Source organism: Anser anser (assembly GCF_964211835.1).
Source record: "Anser anser genome assembly, chromosome: 8".
Classification (NCBI taxonomy): domain Eukaryota; kingdom Metazoa; phylum Chordata; class Aves; order Anseriformes; family Anatidae; genus Anser; species Anser anser.
In genome coordinates, this window is record NC_139728.1 from 15029603 (window position 1) to 15052195 (window position 22593).

Sequence of the window (22593 nt, forward strand, 5' to 3'; positions counted from 1 at the left end):
TTGCCCTGAGTAGACACTCATTTACTGCTTGCATTTTGTTCAGCTGACAGGTTAACCTTACCCAGCACTTTCAAGGAAAAGTGCTTGCTGATATCTCCAGCTTCATTGGACGCTACACAAGTGTATTTGCCTGTGTCACCAATTTCTGCTTTTACAAAATGAAGGACCATTCCTTGGTCACTTGAAATTAGGTGCGCTCCAAGGCTTAAAGGATGTCCATTTTTAAACCAGGACATAGTAGGGGCAGGAGTGCCATCAGTAAAACACTTCATTGAAGTTGAACTGCCTTTTACTACAGTCATGTCCTCTGTTCCTCCAGCGTTATCCAAGCTTGGTGGTACTGCAGAGAAACAAAGAGCTGATTCACACAGAGTACACACAATAGTTAATTCTGAATATAAAATAATTGCAATGCAGCTACCCTTTTGCATCTCCTCACCTGCACTCCTTATTTTATGTTAAGTAACTGAGTTAAAATTCACTTGAAAATTATACATTATTACTCATTCTAAAAAACACCTGTGACACATCATGGGTGCCAATTCAAGTAAGGACTTTTCTAGGGTTAAAACGCTCTGCATTAAAACAAAACAAACAAACAAACAAGAAAAAAAAAGTGAATGTATTTCGAATGATTATCTAAGTATGAAACACTTGTGGATGTCTGCAACTTTGTGTTGATTAGAAGGAAAAATGAAGATTAAGTTTAAGAAATTAACTGAGCAATAGATTTTTTACATATAGCTTTTGAGAGAAGTTTACCAAAAATTTGAAGGCTGTAATGCTTGTTGTCCACTCCAGCTCTGCTAGATGCTACACAAGTGTACACACCAGCATCAGATATCTGCACTCGGGCAAGCCTAAGGAGAAAATCATTTTAGTTGAGCTGTAAATGGAATACAGTATCACACTTTTATTATGGCGTGGTTTGGATCAAATTTTACTCTTGCTTCCAACAATGCTAGCTAGCAAAAGACAGAAAACCCAGCTAGCTAAGTTAAAATAAAAGAAAACCAACCTTAGAATTTGCCCAGCTGACAGCAACCTGATCTGGGAGGAGACAGACAGAGGAAGGCCATTCTTTAACCAGTTTATCTGCGGAGATGGAGTTCCAGTAGCAGTACATTCAATATTTATGGAGGTGTCCAAAAGAGCAGTGAGGTCCTCTGGTTCATCTTTATTATTGGTTATTGTTGGAGGAACTACATTTTGTGAATGTTGAAAAGGAAGATGTTAAGACTGGTTCTTAAAATCATTCCATATATGTAATCTTGCCATACTTGGAAGCCTATGAAATCTTGCACCTAATGTCCCACAGGCATTTAAGAAAGAAGAGGCCCCATTTTTTTGACAGTAAAACCTCTAACAATAATATTGAGCATTAATAAATATTCACTTGCATATTTAAAACCAGATGCACAGTAGAATTATTATAACACTCCCTCTTATTTGTGCTGGCTGTGGCAAACGAGATCTTTGGGCTCAGAGCCTGAAGCTCATGGGGAAAAAATGGCATTGCAGGGGGGAGCAAGTGGTCAAGCATTAGAGGGAATAGGTTGAACCTCTTCAGGGCCAAATGGGACTTTGCAGTTTACTGTCAAAGGTATCTACTTCAATGAACCTTAAATAACATGAAAGCTAGAATCACGAAGGAGGAAAGTTAGCTTATTAACTTTTAGATGTATAGGCTGACAATTTTAAAACATACAGAAAACTTCAAAATGACTGGTTAAGTATTCTGGATCATGATTCTAGAAGAACATTGTTTTTAGCTGTCTTTTTGTTTGGTTTTATAGTTTGAAAGCCTTTTAAGTCTTGGGGGCAAAAAGGGACTCACTTTATAAAGAAGGTCCAGGCACTTGCAGCTCCAAGCTCTGGCTGACTTAGGATCCCATTGCACACCATTACAGTTGCATGGTAAGATGACTTAAGTTGGTTATTGCTCAAGCCTCAGGCAATACAAATTGACCAAAACAGTCTCCACTGTTGTATAGTGATGTGATGTGGTGCTTTTTTCAGTATTATTTTTTATTATATTAAAGGTCATCTTGTTACTCTTCTCACACTCATATTCCAACTAATTTTGAGTCTCAGTGTATAACTGGGACAGATGCTTACACCTCTGTGAAATGCTTCCTATGCAGAACTTTTTCACACTACTCACAGCACATCAGGATCTTATTTTTCAAAAAATAAAACGTCCACATACTACAATGGTAAAGAAGAATCATGCTGTCTTCTTTATATCATTTTGTGTAAGAAAACAATAATTTCATCCCAAACTATATCATATTTCTTTTAAACTCTAAATGATCTATTTCTCAGGGAAGAGGGAACCTTTAACACCTAGTGTTCTACCATATTACTTTGGTTTTACTGATGTACTTTGACAAGAATTAATGCAGATCGATTAAGAGAAAAAAAAAAGAACACCACGGTAAATAAGGCCCCAGTGAATCTTAACAAGAAAAAAATCACCAAAAGCAGAATTCCTCTATTATAAAATACACCAAAGGAACTAATTTCTGTTTATCCCAAAACACATTTAACAGCAATTTAAATAATCTTGTCATTGACAGAACATCCTGTGTAACATACTGTGATATCTACAGTACATGAAATTGGAAACATGTGCATGTAGTATTACCCTGAAGACAGGCACTCATTTCTTGGCCCTCTCTTGAGCGCACTTACAAAGATAGGATTATGGACCAGATTTTAGTTTCACATCTGTGAAAACTCACCATATACATTCAAGTTGAAAATTTGGTCTTCTTCTCCTGCAGGATTAGTAGCCACACAAGTGTATTTTCCTGTATCAGAAGTGAGAGCTCTGAAAATGGTTAATGTGCTGCCATCTGGAGTTACTCTACAAGGAAGGTCATAAAACACGGTGAATTTGTTTATATATTACTATGACCTGGCAAATAAACATTCAGTTTTGTACATTTAAATCAATTCCCTCTATCCTCTTGGGAATTTCACTAGAGAACCACTGTTTTCTGTAAATTATTATTTATTAGAGATAGGCTAGGAAGCTTTTTTTAGAGATGTCCTGTTTAACCTTGCAGTAAGATTTAATTCCAAACAGGTTTTTCAAGAATCCATAATGAAAAGCATCAAGATCTTTCCCCTCCAAAAGAACTTAATGGAACTTACAGAGCTTTACAAAATTGAATTAATCTGATGAACTTTCAGGGAACTTATTAATGGAGAAAAAAAAAAAACAGGTATCATATATCTATCTCAGTATAATTATATTTTATTTTTTAAAAATCAAAGTAGTAACAAGTATACTAGAATGATAAAAGATGAAGAGGGAGATGATGTTCTTAACCTGGCTAACCAAGACTCAGACCCTCTTTAGGCACACTTTAGGAACCTAGAATTAAAGAATGGTTCCTCTTTCCGGTCCTCTTTACACTCTTCATATTTTAAATTATACAAGAAGATAATTCAGTGCCTGTTAATTTTTACTTGCCTTATTCTTTGTAAATCGTCACTGGCAACTGTTTTTCCATCTTTAAGCCATTGCATAACGGGCATGGGCACACCATTAGCATCGCAGACAAGCTGGATTCTTTCTCCCAGGAGGACACCGACCTCACTAGGCATTTCAGAGCCAACAATATTAGGAGGAACTAGGAATGTAGGATGGTAGGAAGAGAACATTCATCAGCAAGAGACATAATCTAAGCTATAAAAAGTAATGCTACAGTAGCTTAGTAGTATTACTAATTATTGTAGTACCTCCAACACAAAATTAGTTTAGAAAGTATATGATTACTTTGTTTCCAGAGGGAGTTCTGTGAAGATAAATTCAAAGCCCTTTTAATCATTTCTGAAACCCACTCATTTACAATATTACAGAAATCATGTAATACTTGCCATTTATTTAACATCTAGCTACCTGCTCAAACAACTCTGGCTAACATGAACAATAACATTATGACAATCCCAGTTCACACAACATCACAATACACTGTAACAACAAAACGCCAGCTTAACTCTTGAGCATATGCTTAGTACACAGTCAAACGCCCTACTGCATCAAGACAATCATACTCCCATCAACAGACACACACTTGCTCCGCCCTAACCAGCAAGCCATTTTCAGTCTGTTCTCCTAAAGAACACGAATGACAATCATGCTATCCATCATGTCTAGTCCCACTTGTCAGTTCTGAGCATTTCAATAAATTTAAGTCAAGTTAGATCAACCAAGTAGCTTGATATTCAGTTCCTAAACTTGAGGTAAACTGGCATGTAGGCAGGGATACACAAGAACTAGCACCCCCACAGAACAACTGCTCTTTTGAACAGTCACTGGATCTGTGTGGCCTGCTAATGGCTAGCTGTCACATCTGTACCTGCTGGCACACCCAGCTCACAGCTCCTGTGCCTCTTCCCCAACCAGCAACTGCTGGCCTGCGAAGGGACCACAGCAGAAAGCTGCAGATGCTGTACAAGCAGTGTGTTACTGAACATGGGAGGCTAGTGAAATTAATGGGGATGAGTCATTAAGAACAGAGGAAAGCAGAGGTGCTTGCAGCATAAGAGTGATGTATAGGGAGGCAAGAAATATACAATTCCCTAACAAATAAGGGTTTCTTATTTGACTGAGGAAATAATTTTTTTTTTTTTTTTAATAAGAAAATTCTTCCAGTACTTCTCTTCTATCTCCTTCTGTTTGCTATGAGGAAAAAAGGCAACAGGTATTATTGCTTCTGGAACACCATGTATATGTGTTGTTCCACACTTAACCAGTGAAGCTTCAATGTTCAGCAGAAGGAAGGATGTGATCAGCTGCAAACACAGAGTGTGTCAGTTCATGACAGCTTTCAAGTTCTCCTACTATGAGAGGTAAAGAATATTCTTTTTCATGCAGATTTCTCACTAACTATATAATCTTCTAACCATTTTTTCCCACTGGTTGCAAATGATAAAAATACTGGTCCAAATTCTCCACTTCTCCGTATATGTTACCTCAGTGTCTCTAGTACAGATACAGCGTCATACTCAAAAATTACTAACCAATTCTGCCCACTGCACTCATATGACTTACCTTGAATGGAAAGAATATAAATTTTCTGAGCTTTTCCCTCTATATTTGAGGCAATACATGTGTAGGTCCCACTGTCCAGAAGCTGAGAGCGAGCAATCTGAAGCTTGCTTCCACCAGACAAAATATGAACTTCAAGAGAATCAGAATTTTCTGAAAATATGTAAACAGGTAGTCATTCCAAAGCAGGCCACAAAGAGTAAACACATCCTGAGAAAATTTTTCATCAAAATTTCAGAACAAAATAAAAAGATTCCAATCGCTTAACGTAAGAGGCAGCCTAGAGACAGATGAACAAAAACAAAAAAGACTACAAATTGCACAACAGTACTCCAAAGGGGGAAAAAGAGCAGAAAAGAGCATGAAGGAATGTTACCTAGTGGTTTTCCATTCTTAAACCAGGCTAGTTTCGGTGGAGGAATTCCAGTAGCATCACACACAAAGGTAACGGGATTACCGATTGTTTCATTCATCCACTCTTGTTCGGGGCCTTCTATATGTGGTGGCACTACAAATCGAATGGAAGTCTGAATAGTTTGCTTACCAAATATTTTTGTAAATTGATTTTGAATTATCTGCTCTACAATATCTATGACGTTATAATAATGACTACTGCAGATAGTGTGGAGTATGCTCACCATAAACATTAAGATGGAAATTTTTATCATCTTGTCCTGCAATATTTATGGCTTTGCACACATACTGGCCAGTGTCAGAAACCTAGAATAAAGATTTAAACAAATTTAAAAATAATTTAAAACAAAAACAGCTTATTATGTAGATCTTATATTAATGCTACAGTATAGAGATATTAACAGCTTTTGCCAACTCAAAATCTTTTTCACAGAATTAAAGGCCTCCAGCAAATGTATCTCCTACATTCATCTAGTAAAACACACCCATAAAGAACAAAATAATTGCTTAACAGTAGTGGAGTAGTGGCAGATGCAGCATCCCACAAGCCTGACCTACCTCCGCACCCTTGATTCGTAATGTTTGCCCATCTGCTAAGATCTCCACATTTGCAGACTCTGAAATTATACGCCTGTTCTTGTACCAGGTGATGACTGGTGGTGGTATAGCATTGGATTCACACTCTAACATCACCGGGGTGCCCACTCTCACGTTGAGCACTGTCAGTGAGGTTCCACTATGGTCTTTGATGCTTGGGGGGACTGTAGAAGAAGCTCAGAGTTATTTCTGCCTTTGTTTTGTGAGAGGGCAAAAAACAACCTAAGAAAAACCTGCATTTTCTAAGCAATAGATATTATCTTAGGAAAATAGTAAAACTAAAAACAAACCAAGGACAGTTAGGAAGCTCCTCTTCTGACTTTCCCCAGCTTGGTTTCTGGCAACACAAGTATATTCACCATCATCTGATAGTTTGGCTCGAGGGATCTGCAGAGTCCGAGCACCTGAAGTAAAAAGAGAAGCGTTGATATTTATTCTGCGGTTATGGTATCAATTTCAAATACAACAGAATTGCCAACAGACTGTGTCCGACAGACTGAGCACAGGCACCAAATTAACCTCAGATTCAAAAATGTACGCAATTGCCACTGTTGTTTGTGGTTCATTAATCCATAAAAAAATCAAAGAAAATTTTAGGGTCTTTCACTGGTGCTGTTAACTGTAAGTTTGGACCACTAACACACCTTTAAGGCCTCTTTATTTCATGGTTGCTAAACCCTCTCTGCTAACTTGACTATACTCTTTTCCCCAAGCTCTGTCACTATCCTACCCTTTATCCCCTATATATCGTCTCCATTTGTGAAGCTACTGCCTGCACCTGGATTACTAAACTGCATATATGCCTCTGCTGCCATTAAGCAAGTTCCAAGTCTGCACTTTAGTCTATGCTGTTAACACAGCCCCCAGCCAAGTAATAGCTGCAGGACAGGACTGAGCACCACAGCAAGTGATCTGCACTAGATATTCTGGACTGAAGATAAGCAGCAGGAGCAGAAACGACACAGACACTCACTCATCTCATTGAGTGAGGAACTTTGAATGGGTAAGGAGATAGCAGATACAAGGATTTCTTCCTTGATTCAGCAATCACTAAGGGTTCACCCTGTTTCCCATGGAAGTAATGGGAGGGTTGCTAATTTTTGTCATCTAAGCCAGCAGAACTAATCCCAGCCTCCATCACTATTTCTGATCGTTTCTTTGCAAGGTGAATCAAAGTGACTCAATTTTAATCAATACCTCTATCAGAGGACCTCTGTTTTACGTGACTTGCCCAACAGTCTTTTTCACACAGCTTATTTCAGTGCTTTCAGTCAGAGCTAGTTCTCCTTAGAAGTGAACCCATCCAACAGCCAAGACATTATTAAATGCTTTAAAAACACAATAGGCCAAGTGTCTTCTCTACTCACTGGAGCAATACTAAGAATATACTAGCTCCATAAGTGGCTGTCACCCTTATCAACACAAAACAGACAGAAGTCCAGTACAAAGGCTGTAGAAATATCTGAGATTCCTCACCAGGCACAATAAAAGTGTTAGCATTCAAATTGATAGGTTTTCCATTCTTGAGCCAGCTGAGATCAGGAGGTGGAAAGCCAGTGACCTCACAAGTCAGAGAGATGAAATTATTCACGACCACGGTCAAATTCTCGGGATTAGTACCAACAACATTTGGAGGAACTGCAGAGAGAAATACATTAATAGTGTCTTTCACAGCATCAGCAAACAATATTCTGCAAGATCCTGATCTACTAAAATAAAGCTGAATTGCTGAGCTTTGCCAAAGGGCAAAGTAGCAAAAATCTTTCACACTTTGTGAATGGATCCTCTGCTTTTTGGATGTATCTGGAAACAATTTCATCTACAATTCTTCTCTGCGTGGAATTTGGTAAAGTTCAGTGACCTCTAAAAGATCCTACAATTCCTGATCAAAGTATTCTGAATTTTTAAAAGACTGTACTCACAGAACGTTTGTTACGTAAGGCAGGACAAATTTTACTTTGTCAGGATATCTAAGAGGGTTAAGCATCATTTCTTGCTGATATTGTATTTTTCCTGTTCTTTCCGAAATAGACTATTTTCCCATTCTAGAGAACCAGAGCACTTTTTTTAACCAGACAAACCTGTTGTGTAATAGTGAGCTAAGCAGTTTAAAATTCTGACACACATGCATTGCTCATAGGGGTGCATTTTTAAGCTTCCAAGTCCCAGTGCTTTTAAAGAGAAGACTATTTAGACATTTGACCTTTCTACAATAACTATTTAAAAAGAAATAACTGTAAATCTTTTCCTTTTAATAAACCCCAAGTTTTAGTTTCCACGTTTTTGCAGTGTGGATATATAAAACACTTAAGAGGAAAGCAAAAGCATGTTCTTGGCTCAATTGGGTGGAAAAATCATTCCAAAGTACACATGGAATCCTCTTCTTCAAAGACAGAAATGTTAAAGTATTTTGGACCATACCCACCAGAAATACTCCAGCTGCTTTCTGTCATTTGAATGACACAAAGCAGTCATTAAGCCAAGTTTATTGCTCCTCTGTGGCACAACAGAAACAAGAGGAGTCGATGGAAATGGGAGAGTTCATTCCATATTTTTCAGCATGGAATATCTGAGGGTTATTTCCCTGATAATGAGTATAAAACAGTTCACTAAAATTAGTGGAGAATTCTGATCTGATGACATTTTATAGATATTTACATTTATTTCCTTTTACAGTTACTTTCCCACAGATGTGATTATTGGCAGTGCAAGACAGTGGACAACTAAATAAAAAGGGCCAAATCTAAGTTATCTTTTAATGAATTTTGCTTAAACTGCACTTCAAATTCTGCAGGCTTCTACTGTGTGAGCAAAGCACCCATAAATGCACCGTAGGTAATGCACATATGCAGAAGTATTTTTGTGTGTATAAAGATGCAGTAATGGGCTCAATTGTAGCATTCAGCGTAAAAAATGACCTGTTTATCATTTGTTAGAGATAGAGATTTTTAAAAGCAGATGCTTATTTTCAGGGTTGTTAAGGTTTAATTTTATTTTTAAGGTTTTATTACTCATCTTGGAGGTAAGAAAAGAATTTTTCAACTTATTAAAGATGATTTTTAACACTTTATTTAATTTTATAAAAGCAGTTATATTAAAAACATAAAAATGCTAGAAAAATCACTTTTTTTCTGATGCTGGCAAAACAAAGATCATGCTGCTTAACGATAATACACTTTCATCAGTGCTTCACCTTGGGTGGTCCTTTCTTAACAGCATTAGTCTAATTTTTCAAATGAAATTGCATTCAAGATTAATAGCCCCAAATTAGTAATATTGCTGAGCTAGAATGCAAAGAAGCTTCATACAAATATTTATTTTAAAACTACACTATTAGACTATGGTCATTATAAACAAATATTTTAAAAACAAGAAGTTTAAGTTAGAACACAAATGTCAAGAAAAGCAAATTTTTTTAATTTAAAAACAAAGCTCAAGCATCAGGAAATCTGGGTATACTCCACTGAAAGAAAAGAACCTCTCAGAGAATAGGGGCAAATTCTTTCCATGATAACACTATTTTTTGGCTAATTGAATCACTGAATTGAAAAAAGCACTATAATTTGTTTCATTTAGTATGTAAATTTGCTGCAAGATTTTTATCTTCTGTACGTTATAACCTAAATCATCAGATGTCTTGGATTATGGGACTACACTCAAATAAGACAGAGAAGACTGCACTTGTCTTCTATCTAGTATGTAACTGTAAGATTAGCTAGCTAACAAAGATACAAGAAATGATCCTTATCATATGTAGAAGACTCCAGAGGCTAGAATAGATGATCTTTAAAAGTCCATTCCAACTCAGAACATGCTATGATTCTATGTCTCTAAAGTGTACTGTGAAAGCAGATAAAAAATTTAGTTGTCAGTATTCCTTGGTAGGTTTCAAAATGCAATTGTGCTGCTGACTTTGTGGGAGTAATGGTTATTTGATCTTCAGTTTGGAATGGAGACGTTAAAGTGGTGGGATGAAGAGTGAGCAGAAATAAAAGGGGAAGTTACGGTTAACTCTGAAATGTTAATTAGAACTAACATGATTTTCTGGACTTATCAGAAAAGGTTAGGGAAGGTGGTAGAGAAACATTTTTAAAATAATGGAAAATGTTTTAATTTCTTGATTATATTTGTTTTAGACCAGTGACACCAAAGGCATAAATTTATTTTAACCTTGCTCTAACTCAACAGCAATAAAAAAGAATATAAAGGAATCTTAAAAGAGGAAACAGAAGAATACGTAAGGTTTTACAATGCTTTATCTCTTTGGTTAATGTTTCTAATCATAACTTTCTTGAAAAATGCTCTTCTTAAACAAATGAAAACAGGCTGTTATTCAACCTGTTTGTAATTCATGATCATAGGGCTTAGCAACACCTACATAATGTACACACACAATAACAATTTCCACCTATAAAGATGGGGTAGCAAAAGCCATGCACTGCCAAGGTACTACAAACTTGTATTTAATTTCTAGTACATGAGAATTTCCATTACACCCAATATGGTGACTTACACACACAAAGCTAAGAATGTACCTAGATGCTCTGCTAAAACATTCAGATTGAACTAACATTTGGAAAAAAAAAATAATAATCAAATTATGGATTATTATACTTACCATGAACATTTAGGTTAAAATACTTCTTGGCACTTCCAGCTATGTTTTCCACAACACAGACATACCTGCCAGTATCTGTTATTTGGGAATTCAAAATCTAAGAGAAAGAAAAAGACTGTTGTTGAAATAATATATATAAGACAACTTATTGTCAGAACATCAAGTTTTGGGGTCTCCCCAGAGACCCCAAGGGTCTTTGGGGCTTACAAGTCTACAGGTTTGTTTGTTTGATTTGTATTTTTTGGCTAATGCCTTTGTAGTGTTATGAAGAAGTCTATCTGAAAACTGATGATACTTCCACTGATGCTACTCCTTTCAGAATCTCTTCTGCAAAACTGTGCATCTCAAACTTCCAGAAAGGTCACTGTAGTACCTTTCCCATTAAGTTTGTTCAAAATTAATAACAAAACTAATATTGACAAAATAATTTAAGTAAAAATCTTAATATTCCATATGGCTTTTACATTTTATATTACATTCCTAGATCATGCTATGAAAATAGAGAGAATTAAGCTCAGCTTTCTAACTGTTTTAATAGTTTGATTCAATTTCATCTACTGATAGGAAGGGAGCAGTTCTTCAGAATACACTTTAAAAAAACAGTAAATTTTACAATAATTAAACACCATTAATTTAACACAATTATTAATTAGTTTAACACGTGTTAATTGTTTAACACAAACACTTGGATAAAGATGACAGCACTATGTTGTTCTCCACAAAAATCAATGTTATTTTAAACCAAGTGATTTCATTGATGTGGTTCACAGCATGACACCACAAACAGTTGGGTCAGTACAACTGAGGGAGCTACAGAGGAATGGGAATAAGCAGCTCAGGGACAGGGACAAGGGAAAGAAATTCCTTAGGTTTTCAGCACCTCATTAAAAAAAAAATAATCCATAATCACATATTCAACAAATCTGAACAGATTTGTCTTTACAGGTGATTTTTGTTTGTGATGCTAAAAAAGTTCTCCACGTTCTTCACTTAGAGCTACCTGCAATCTTCTTCCATTGGATAAAAATGTGGGTTTGTCATCTTCTGCCAGAAGGTGGCCATCCTTCTCCCAGGTAATACTTGGAGAAGGGCTGCCACTTGCGACACAGTCCATCACTGCAACCTTGTTCACAAGTACCGTCACTTCTTCAGGCAGATCACCATCAGCTCCACTGATGGATGGTGGTACTGGAAAAGAGCAAAACATTGTAAGAATACTGTGACTTAGCATGTCCCACAGGTATTTTTCTTAAGACGTCAGAGAATTGGTTTGCAGAAGGAAACAGGTAAATCTTCAGTGACTACAGTGAAAGATAATAAAATCCCAAGAGTAGTTCAGCTCGAAAGAATCAGTATAACTCAAGGGACTGCAGGAGAGCTACACTTATTTACAGCAACCATAAAGAGGAGGGGAAACTCATTTTCCAGCCAATCTGTTAAGTTCTTTGCTGCCAGAACAAAGCAGGATTCCCAAGGCAGGCCCCTCTTCCTAACAATAACTCAGTGCTTTCAGTGATAGATACAGAAATAGAAATAGACAAAAACCTTGATTACATCAAGAGGCAATACAAGCAACATATAAATATTACACAAGATTTTTGTGTAATATTTGTAAATCAATCATACAAATGGACTCTACAGGCATGCAATGGTGGATCTGAATCATCAATTCCCTTCTGACTTTGGGAGTTTTGCAGATATTTTAGAAAATCATGATGAAAATCAGGGGAGAGAAAAGTCTAGAACAAGTCAGATTTTTGAACTGGAAACGGGATAGAAAATAAGAGATACCAAGATAAAACCAGGACTTCTACATACACTTTTCTTTACAGTGAAGTGAAGCATGCTTGGCCTAATGCAATTGAGTTCCTGTAACAATAATCGAAAAACATCCAGAACTAACAATATGACCACTGTTTTCATCTAATTCTGTATATTTCTACAAAACTCTAGAAACTTATGTAAACATTTTAAAAAAAGAAAAGCAGGAAAGCTCACAGAGCACGCGGACATCGTAATGAATGGAATCCTCCCCAGCTTCATTTACTGCCACACACATGTATCTTCCTGCATCTTCAGCCTGTACCCGTGGAATCTGTAACACTCGGCCTCCTGGAAGATAAATACACTTAAGATTTAAATGTAAAATCATGCCATTTCCATCATTTCCACACCACATTTCACTAGAGACCTGAGCAGGCAAAATTATGAATGGTCAGCATTTGTTCTGGATTATAAGTAACTAAAGACTTTTATTTCCGAGCTACTTTCTGTACTGGCAGATACTTTAAATTCAGGAATGTTCATACTGATATGTTAGAAAAGAGTAATTAATTCCACAGGAAAGAATAATGTTCTTCCATAACTCACAGCCAGACGTTATCTCTAGCACTGCACTTCTTCACAGACACTACCCAAAATCATCCTCTGCACAGAAAGACCTTTCTTTTTGTACTCAGCATTATCATATCATGGAATTATATCACAGAATGGCTCAGGTTGGAAGGGACCTTAAAGATCATCTCGTTTTAACCCCCCTGCCATGGGCAGGGATACCACACACTAGATCAGGTTGCTCAAAGCCCCATCCAGCCTGGCCTTGAACACCTCCAGGGATGGGGCATCCACAGCCTCTCTGGTCAACCTGTTCCAGTGCCTCACCACCCTCTGAGTAAAGAATTTCCTCCTAACACTTCACCTAAATCTCTCCTCTTCCACTTTAAAATCATTCCCCCTTGTCCTGTCATTATCTGCCTGAGCAAAGAGTTACTCTCCATCTTTTTTATAAGCCCACTTCAAGTAGTGAAAAGCTGCAATGAGGTCACCCCAGAGTCTTCTCTTCTCCAGGCCGAACATCCCCAGCTCTCTCAGCCTTTCTTTGTAGGAGAGCTGCTCCGTCCTCTGAGCATCCCTGTGGCCTCCTTCGGACACGCTTTAACAGCCCCACATCCTTCTTGTGCTGGGGGCCCCAGACCTGGATGCAGGACTCCAGGTGGGGCCTCACAAAGGCAGAGCAGAGGGGGGACAATCACCTCCCTTGACCTGCTGGTCACACCTCTGTTGGTGCAGCCCAGGATGCAGTTGCCCTTCTGGGCTGCAGGCATGCACTGCTGGCTCATGTCGAGCTTTTCATCCACCAGAACCCCCAAGTCCTTCTCTGCAGGGCTGCTGTCAGTGAGTTCTTCTCACAGCCAATGTTCATGTTCAGGATTGCCCTGACCCAGGTGCAGTACCTTGCACTTGGACTTTTAGAACCTCATCAGGTTCATGTGGGCCCACTTCTCAAGCTTGTTCAGGTTCCTCTGGATGGCATTTCTTTCTTCTGTTGTATCAACCGTACCACTCAGCTTAGTGTCGTCTGCAAACTTGCTGAGGGTGCACTCGATCCCACTGTCTATGTCATTGATAAAAATATTAAACAGTACTGGTCTCAAGACAGACCCCTGAGGGACACCATTCACCACTGGCCTCTACCTGGACATGGAGCCATTGGCCACCACTCTCTGGGTGTGACCTTCAAGCCAATTTCTTGCCCACTGAATGGCCCACCCATCAAGTCCATCTCTATCCAATTTGGAGACCAGGATGTCATGTTGGGCCATGTCAAAAGCCTTGCAGATGTCCAGGTAGATGACATCGGTCGATCTTCCCTTGTCAACTGATGCAGTCACTCCATCAGAGAAGGCCACCAGACTGGTCAGGCACGATTTACCCTTGGTGAAGCCATGCTGGCTGTTCCGGATCACCTCCTTGCCCTCCATGTGCCTTGACACTGCTTCCAGGAGGATCTGTTCCACGATCGTCCCAGGCACAGAGGTGAAGCTCAGTGGTCTTCCTTTCTACCCTTTTTAAAAACAGGAGTGATTTCTCCAGTCAGCAGGGACTTCCCCTGACTGCCAGGACTTTTCAAATAGGATGGAGAGAGGCTTGGCAACTCCATCAGCCAATTCCCTTAGGACCCTGGGGTGCATGGCACTGGGCTCCATGGACTTGTAGCTGTTCATTTTCATCAGGTGGTCTCGAACCTGCTCTTTGCTTACAGTGGGAGGGACTTTGCTCCCCTAGCCCGTGCATAGAGGTTCAGGGAAACAAGAGACATGGGAAGCCTGACTGGCAGGGAAGACTGAGGCAAAGAAGGTGTTGAGTACTTCAGCCTTCTCCATGTCTTTTGTTACCAGTTCTCCCTTCTCTTTTATCAGAGGGGGTACACTCTCCTTGTCCTTTCATTTCTGGACGATGTACCTATAGAATCCCTTCTTGTTCTTCACATCCCTTGCCAAGTTCAGGTCCATCTGTGCCTTGGCTTTCCTGATCCCATCCCTGCACATCCAGACAGCATCCCTGTACTCTTCCCAGGCCACATGTCCCTGCTTCCAATTATTAGCTCCTCTCTCTCTTTTGCCTAAGTAGAAGCTCATGGTGATTTTGCTACTGTAATATTTCCATGTCTCTATCCCTGGTTGAGAGGCTTTTCTACTTTAATTGTAATTTTGTCAAAGCAAAACATATTAAGGAAATAAATCAGAAATACATCAGAAAGTAGATATTGTTGTATTTCATTTTTCAACAGTGCTCACATCCTCACCATTTCTGCATTTTAAATCAAAAAAGGTAACAGTTTGCTTAAATCTGATCACTGGAAAGAAATTTCTCCAGTCAAGAAAGCCTGAAAAGAAAATTAATGCAATGTTTTCAAGGAGAAAAGTTAGTAGTAGCATTTGTATGGTAGTACCAAACACCATTTCTTAAGGTCCTAGTATGACATATTTTAATACTCACCAGGTAGTATTAGTACTTTATCACTAGAGCTCAGAGGATAGCCATCTTTATACCATGTAAGAACTGGAGGAGGAACAGCATTAGTCTCACAGTACAGTGACAGGGGATTGTTGACAATCACATCTTTATTTTCTCCACCTCTTCCTGTATCCACCATGTTACCAGTTTCCCATCCTTTATAAGGCTTTTGGAAACTAGGAGGAACTATGATTGAGAAGGAAAAAAAAAAGATAATTTTACATTGGAAACAACTAGTTATGAAGTCAAGAGATACAAAAGATACTATAATTGTTAAATAGCAGTAAGTAAAATTAAGTTTATTAAATTAACCTCCCCCCATTTAGATTAGCCAGGATAATTCTAGTACTTTTCAACAGAACAAACAATTGACCAATCTACTGAATGTTTTCTGGAGGTTAATAAATAACAATGTAAGAGGACCTGATAACAGAGGGTATTGATTAACAATAATTATTTAAATAGCAAACTATCTGCTTTCAATCAAATTCTAATTTTGTTTAAAATTTCAGAAATGACTAATGAATGTCTTCTTGTATTTACACAACGTGTAGGCCAACTCGGTGCTTATGCCTGGAGCCTCCAAGTACTACCTGATACAGTTAATAAAATACCACCTCTCGGTTTAAGCTAAATTAAAACTTTTTCATGTAAGGTAGAGGAAGATTAGATCTATGACAGCATTCCACTGATTTTAGACACACTCCATGTCACAACATGTGAAAGAAAGAAGAATCAAATACTGTATTTCTTAAAGGTGAACTAAATATATACGCAATAGAAATCACACAGAACACAAGAGTATTAGAATAGACCAAGAAGGGCTAAATGATACAAAAATTATAAAGAATTCCAACATTTCAGAACATAAATAAGGAGGCTTAGACTACCAAAAAATAGGAATTTTATTATTTGAATTCTGTTTACCTTGTATATTTACATCAAATTCCACTTCATCCTCTCCAGCAATGTTGGATGCCAAACAAGTGTAACGACCAGTGTCTGATACTTGAGCCTCTTTAATCTGCAGAAAATGGCCACTGGCTTGGATAATGACATGATCATCTGGTTTAAGAGGCTGTAATGTATTTTTAACACGTAAATTAATAATATGGAAATCATAAATTAGGAATAGCCATACTTGTGGTAGCAGTATGACATCATCTCTCTTGGTCAAATTCTGATTGTTTCAAAATCCTTCCTAAGGCAGTATACTGGGAATAAGAACTTTTTTTTTTTTTTTTTTTTTTTTTTTAATATTTCCTCTGTTTTAATAGCACTGACAACTGAACATCCTTCAATTTTTGGTCATGCTGCCAGCAAGGCCCACTTTCAATTCTTGCAAGGGAAGCAGTAGCTTAGGACACCGCTTGGGGTGCAGTCCTGAGCCAGGTGCTCCTGGGCTGGCATCCCTGGCCACAGGTGGTGCAGGGGAAGGAATGCTTTGCGTGACAGCGGCAAGCCCAGCTCTCCTCCTTCATTCCCTCAGCCCAAAAGCTCTTCCTCCCGGAGTAACTCTACTCAAGCCCCAAGCCCGTAACACTGAAGACTGTTTTGCTTTTCATCTTTGTCAGACACTGTGTATTTCCACCTTTCTGATCTTGGTAGCTGGTCTCCCAAGAGGATGTTGTTTTACATCACACCTAACCCTGTCTGCTAGCTGCTGCTGAAAGGAGCAATGCCACCCTCGTCTGGCAAGTGCTCTTATGGCATCTGATTAAAGCAGGGTGACTCAACCCCTGAAGTCACTGGCCAAGCTGATGAGCTGATCAAAAACTTACACTTGAAGAACAGTTTTCTCTGAGTTTTACAACCTGATCTAACTCATTCTACAGTCACACAACCACTACGATCTGCTGCCCAGCAAGGACATGGTGTGAACATAAAACTGATGTAGTAGACATGCACAGGATTAGATGTTACTGTACCTACAAGTTACATCACACATGACAACAGAGACTACACCAATACAACCTACATCTCTCAATAACAAAAATGGAATACATTAGGGAGTGACCTAATTCATGGCCTTCAAGGGACAGTTCAGTCCACGGATGTGAATGAAAGCCATTTTCCCGGGGGCACAGCAAGAAAAAGCTGCTGGATGTCAGTGCTCTGACAATGGCAGTAAGCTGCTTATAGCCACTGTCCTTCTTTGAGGCCCTTTCAATTCTCATTGGCAATAAAATCAGTATGCCCAGGAGGGCCTAGAATTACAGCATATGCTCAAAGCAAGCAGAGAGTGTATACACAGTCTCTCTTGTGACTCCAGGTTGTTTCTGCATGCTCCATAAATCCATCAAGAGCTTGTCCAGCTGCAGAGATGCAGAAGTCTGCCACATATGTGCCCTGCCAACAACAGTTAAAGCGAGAGCTGTTATGTTCTCCTTCCTTACACAAGAGTTGCACTGTTTCTTTGTTATTTATAGCAACTCCCAGTAGGTTACACATCAGTACGATTCTGTGGCATCGACCTTCAAAACTGCTTCTCCTCCAGACCGATGCTGCTGCAAAGGCTGCATGTGGCAGGAACCACGCCTCATTCCCCCTCGCAGAGGATCCAGATGCTTTTGTGGCTTTGCACACTCTGCCAGAACCAAGTGGGAGGCTCTCTGCAACTTCTGCAAGGGCAGCAGTTAGAGGAACCAAGCATGGGGCCATTCTGCACAAAGGCCTTTGGGGAATGCAAATGATGGCAAAGCGATGTGGTAATACCACGGGACGCTACTTCTAGGTAGAGCCCTCCCTCTTTAAAGCACAGGCCAGCAGTAGGCCCTGGAAACCCCATGGCTGATGTCTCAGTTGTACTGCCGGGCACCCACAAAGAAACGAGGGTCAATTTGCAGAGATCTGACCTGCAGCAAGCATCCTAAGAGATTCAAGGGGTGATTCTGCCAGCAGGAGACAGGGGAAGATGACTTCCTACTGACTTTAGCAGTGCAAGCGAGCCTGCTGCACTACATGAATGTTCATTAGTAGCGGTAATGAATATGCAGTTGTTTCTGTAGGAAATCCACCCATTAGAAGGAATTAAAGTAGTCACTGGCCTGTCCATCCTTGTACCAGCTGATTGCAGCAGCAGGAATGGCACGCGCTTCACACTCCAGGGTAAGGCTGTGGTTTACTTTGATCTTCACTTCTTTAGGGGAGAGACCCATCCCTGAGCTATCCCCCTTGTTAATGGTGGGTGGAACTGCACACAAAAACAAAGGGAGTGAGAGAGACCTTCCTGAGATACTGTCTTATGCAGAATTTCAAAACTAGCTGGACAAAGGGAAAACCCAGACAATAACCCTGGGAACACCAAGTGCATTCCCCATATAATCTGGCTCTTTCCCACAGCTCAGCTAATATAGTTCAGCCGTGTTCAACATTTGTAGACATGCAAACCTACTATAGCCTTACCTAGATATAGCACTTTATTATGCATTTGGCTTAAATTCTACAAAGTTCAGTGTACTGCAGTCATTAAAAAGCATTTTAATGGAAACCAATATTCTCAGAACCATATGTCTGAACCAAAGTCCACTCTCATAGTAGCTGGTTAAAACTCAAAATTTCCATTCCATTGAAACCCCAACGTTGCAAAATCTTGTTTCCTTCTGAATCAGAATGAAAACAGAACATTTCAAAATTCTTAAACAACCCCCCAGCCTGGTCTCATAATACCTCTGAAATTATTTTAAATGCTTTCAAAATTTTTCTATTTTATTTTTTAATGTGATATCTTAAATTCTCCCTAATGCTTACAGTACCGTAATAGCTGACAGTTGCAATGGCAGTGACGGGGGGCTGGGTCGGGGGGTGCTATATAGTCATACTTCAATTATGAACTCTCTTCTCGTTATTCTTAGTCCAATGGGGCCTTATTAAGAACTTTGTGTAATTAAAATAACAGTATGGTTACTGTGAGGGAGCAAACCAAACTCCAATTCAGACTGAAAGGTTAGCAAATTAAAAAAGAGAGAGAGATGAGAAACTATGCTTGACTGAGCCCATAATGAAGAGTTTGAGCATTAAAATAGAATATTAGGCACAGATGCCCAAAGGACAATGTGCTGACAGGAAAGCTTGAATGGGAAAGCTTTTGTGCATATGGTCTTTTACGGGAAGATATAAAAATAGTATCCTCCTGTTTTACCTTACTCAAGAAAGTTTTCCATTAGATGTTAGGGCTCCCCTCCCCTCCTTTTCTTCTAAAAGAGTTTCAGTACTCACGAGATTCTCTGCTTACATCTACTGTGCTGCATTTGCCTGATTTGAAAATCATGACCAAAAACATTTCAAAAGAAACTGAAGTTCATCATTTCTTAAATGTCTTCCCCTGTGTGGTACAAAGATTCTTGGCCCTACACCAGCACTTGTAAAGGATGCAACAGCAAACTTTTCCAGTACCTTTCTTCAAGCAATGTCATGAGCTAATGCAGATGTTTGGTAAACAAAACCACTAACAGAAATCCCTTTGTGCACCAGGATAGGTAACACACTGAAAAAAATGGAAGAATGCAAACAAAAAAAATTATATTGGAAGTGTCTCCTTACTGTATACTTTCACTTCATAGTGTTTCAAAGTTTCTCCAGCCTCATTTGTGGCTATGCAGGTGTATCTCCCAGCATTGTCCTCCTGTGCACTTAGGATCTGCAGGGTCCGACCACCTGCCAAAAAAGATCATTCCTTAATAGTGTCTAAGTTACAATCTTTCTTTCTGATTATTTAAACGATTTCTGCAGCATATTTTCAATCCTTTGGTCTCAATTCTGCCCTTAGATGAGCTTAAGAAACTGAATGCTTACCACCATGTATACCCTGCAATAAATGAGTGCATAATTTGCAGCAGTGCTTTGGATCACAACACCTGTTGCTTGGAAAAATCTTGGAAAATCTTGGATTCTTGGAAAATCTGTTAACATAGCTTTTATTAGAAATTTCTTGAAGATAGTTAGAAAGAAGTGACTTAGGTTTCTGCACTTCATTCACAGAAAATGGAAAATTAGGTATTACCACTGAAACTAAGCAAAACCAGAATATCCAACATAAATTGGTGGATGGGAGCCTCTGAACTGCATTTCATTTTCAGTGCAGTATTTCATATGAAATAGGCCCCCAACTCCCTCTCCAGAGAATGGATAGCAGCAACAGCTACAATGTGAAATGAAATTTAAATATGAATGAATCAGTCGGATTTAAGACTTCAGGTGGCCTCTACAACTTTGATATCCATCAATTTCCTTCCCATACTATCTTGTTTATGATTTATATTGTCTGCATTCTCAGAGATGAGTCACTGTCTAATTTGGCTGCAGCTCTTTTCAGACTCTATTCCTAAGAATTGTCCCCCCATGTAATAATTCACTTCCTCGCTGTCAATATCAAGACTCATTCCTTCTCTGAACAGCTGCAGTTAATAATGCTGAAGTACTGGTTCACGTACATTACTTCAGTGTTACAAGTAAAGCTTTTTCCTGTTTTCCACCTCCATAGATGTTTTAGGTAACAGTTACTCCACAAATTAGAAATTGCAAACTACTAAATGCATAGAAAAATGACACCTCATTCTTCATCACTAGCTTTGTGGTTTTTCTCTCTCCATCAAGTTCATTCCCACACTTAATTTCAAGATACTTCCATTCATTAGTAACTCCAATGAACTTGTTTGCCATCATTTAGCTCTATGGAACAAAAGGATAAATACTTGAATACAAATAAAATACATGTAATTAGTCAGTTAGTTGTGAAGCACTTAAAAATAATGGAATTGCCAGTGCTAAAATGGTACAAATATTGCACTTCACAGAAATACATTCTTTGATTTATTAAAAAAAATATAGCAGTAACCAAACAATAGAAGAACAAAGCATTATATTAGTTCTCAACCAGAACAAAAAATTTACCTGGCAAAATGCGGATATTTCTGTTTGATTCTAAAGGATTACCATCTTTCAGCCAGGTGATTGTAGCTGGAGGATAGGAATAAGCCTCACAAACCAGTGACGTCGGGCTGTTGAGGATAACAGTGATCTCTTCTGCATTGCCATAGCTGTCTGCACCCACAATGACTGGAGACACTAGGAGCAAGAAAATCATCAAACAGAGAAAAGACCGCTCTGAAAAGCCATTTTTGTGTTCAGTGTTCAGCCTCAGAATCTGGTTCCAGCCTCAAATAGCTGGGAGGCATTCCTAGTAGGCATACTGAAACCCAGAACCGGACAACATTCATTTGGTTTTATGTTTTGTACTGCAAAGGTCAGCCCCTGTTGGTGGAATCCATCCGCCTTTAGCCCTTGTCAAACACAGGTCAGCAGGAAGCCAGCCACTTCTTGCACAGCAGCTGGCAGACCCGCTGCCTGATGATCCTGTGCACAGCAAACTGGTAGGAGGTATGAGCCTAGGAAATGAGGATGTGGAAAACAAACTCGCCATTGTTTGTATTTGGTTATGCAATAACTATTATGGAAAAAGCAAACTGCAGATGGTTTCAGCTTTTACAAAAAGATTACAATCTGATACTCCTTCCTTGAATCACAGTAAGCCAACATACTGACTTGTTTATTCCCCACAGATAAGATCCTCTTATAGTTCTGCATTTTCTACGTCTATATTGTTTAAAGCACGGAACTGCTGTTTCTGTTGAACTACTGTCATTTATCAGTTACATAGCCATTAAACTTTAATCATAGCCAGGCAACTTAAACCTTGCTATAATTAAAAGACTACAAAATTCCAATGTGATTATCTGTTTTTTTCCTGAGATTAATATTTTTTCTCTAAGAGCCAGCCCAGCTGTCTTACCAAGTACATTAAGACTGTAACTTTTGCTCTTATCTCCAGCTGTATTGGATGCAATACATGTGTATCTCCCCGTGTCAGTGACTTGAGCATTGGTAATTTGCAGGAAACGCCCACTGGACAAAAACTTGTGATCTTCATCCTCAGTTAGAGGTCGCCCATCCTTTACCCAGGTGATCTGTGGTACAGGATTCCCTTAATGGAGTTAAGAGAATTGCAAATATTAGCTGTTGTATAGCCTCCAGGATATTGCAAGATTTCTGAATAATAGAAAAATTCAATTTTGATGCCACCTTACAATATATTCGTTAGGAAGAT

General features: G+C 38.9%; 1 protein-coding gene across 8 annotated transcripts in view; it reads right to left on the reverse strand.

Moving 5' to 3' along the window:
- Positions 1 to 22593, reverse strand: part of HMCN1 (hemicentin 1) — a 246882-nt gene that overhangs the window by 44970 nt on the left and 179319 nt on the right. For all 8 annotated transcript variants that reach the window (XR_014587614.1, XM_083847058.1, XM_083847056.1 and 5 more), the window contains 20 exons: positions 22279 to 22470; positions 21381 to 21554; positions 20031 to 20144; positions 18536 to 18681; positions 16416 to 16566; positions 15471 to 15674; positions 12690 to 12803; positions 11692 to 11879; positions 10692 to 10788; positions 7550 to 7711; positions 6364 to 6477; positions 6035 to 6237; positions 5701 to 5782; positions 5439 to 5570; positions 5066 to 5215; positions 3482 to 3641; positions 2745 to 2869; positions 1019 to 1202; positions 763 to 860; positions 62 to 340 (listed from right to left, as the gene is read on the reverse strand). Coding sequence is in view for 7 of the 8 variants with exons in the window: in XM_083847058.1 (XP_083703184.1) it covers positions 62 to 340; positions 763 to 860; positions 1019 to 1202; positions 2745 to 2869; positions 3482 to 3641; positions 5066 to 5215; positions 5439 to 5570; positions 5701 to 5782; positions 6035 to 6237; positions 6364 to 6477; positions 7550 to 7711; positions 10692 to 10788; positions 11692 to 11879; positions 12690 to 12803; positions 15471 to 15674; positions 16416 to 16566; positions 18536 to 18681; positions 20031 to 20144; positions 21381 to 21554; positions 22279 to 22470 (3069 nt within the window). In the remaining variant the exon portion in view is untranslated. The remainder of the gene's footprint in view (positions 1 to 61; positions 341 to 762; positions 861 to 1018; positions 1203 to 2744; positions 2870 to 3481; positions 3642 to 5065; positions 5216 to 5438; positions 5571 to 5700; positions 5783 to 6034; positions 6238 to 6363; positions 6478 to 7549; positions 7712 to 10691; positions 10789 to 11691; positions 11880 to 12689; positions 12804 to 15470; positions 15675 to 16415; positions 16567 to 18535; positions 18682 to 20030; positions 20145 to 21380; positions 21555 to 22278; positions 22471 to 22593) is intronic.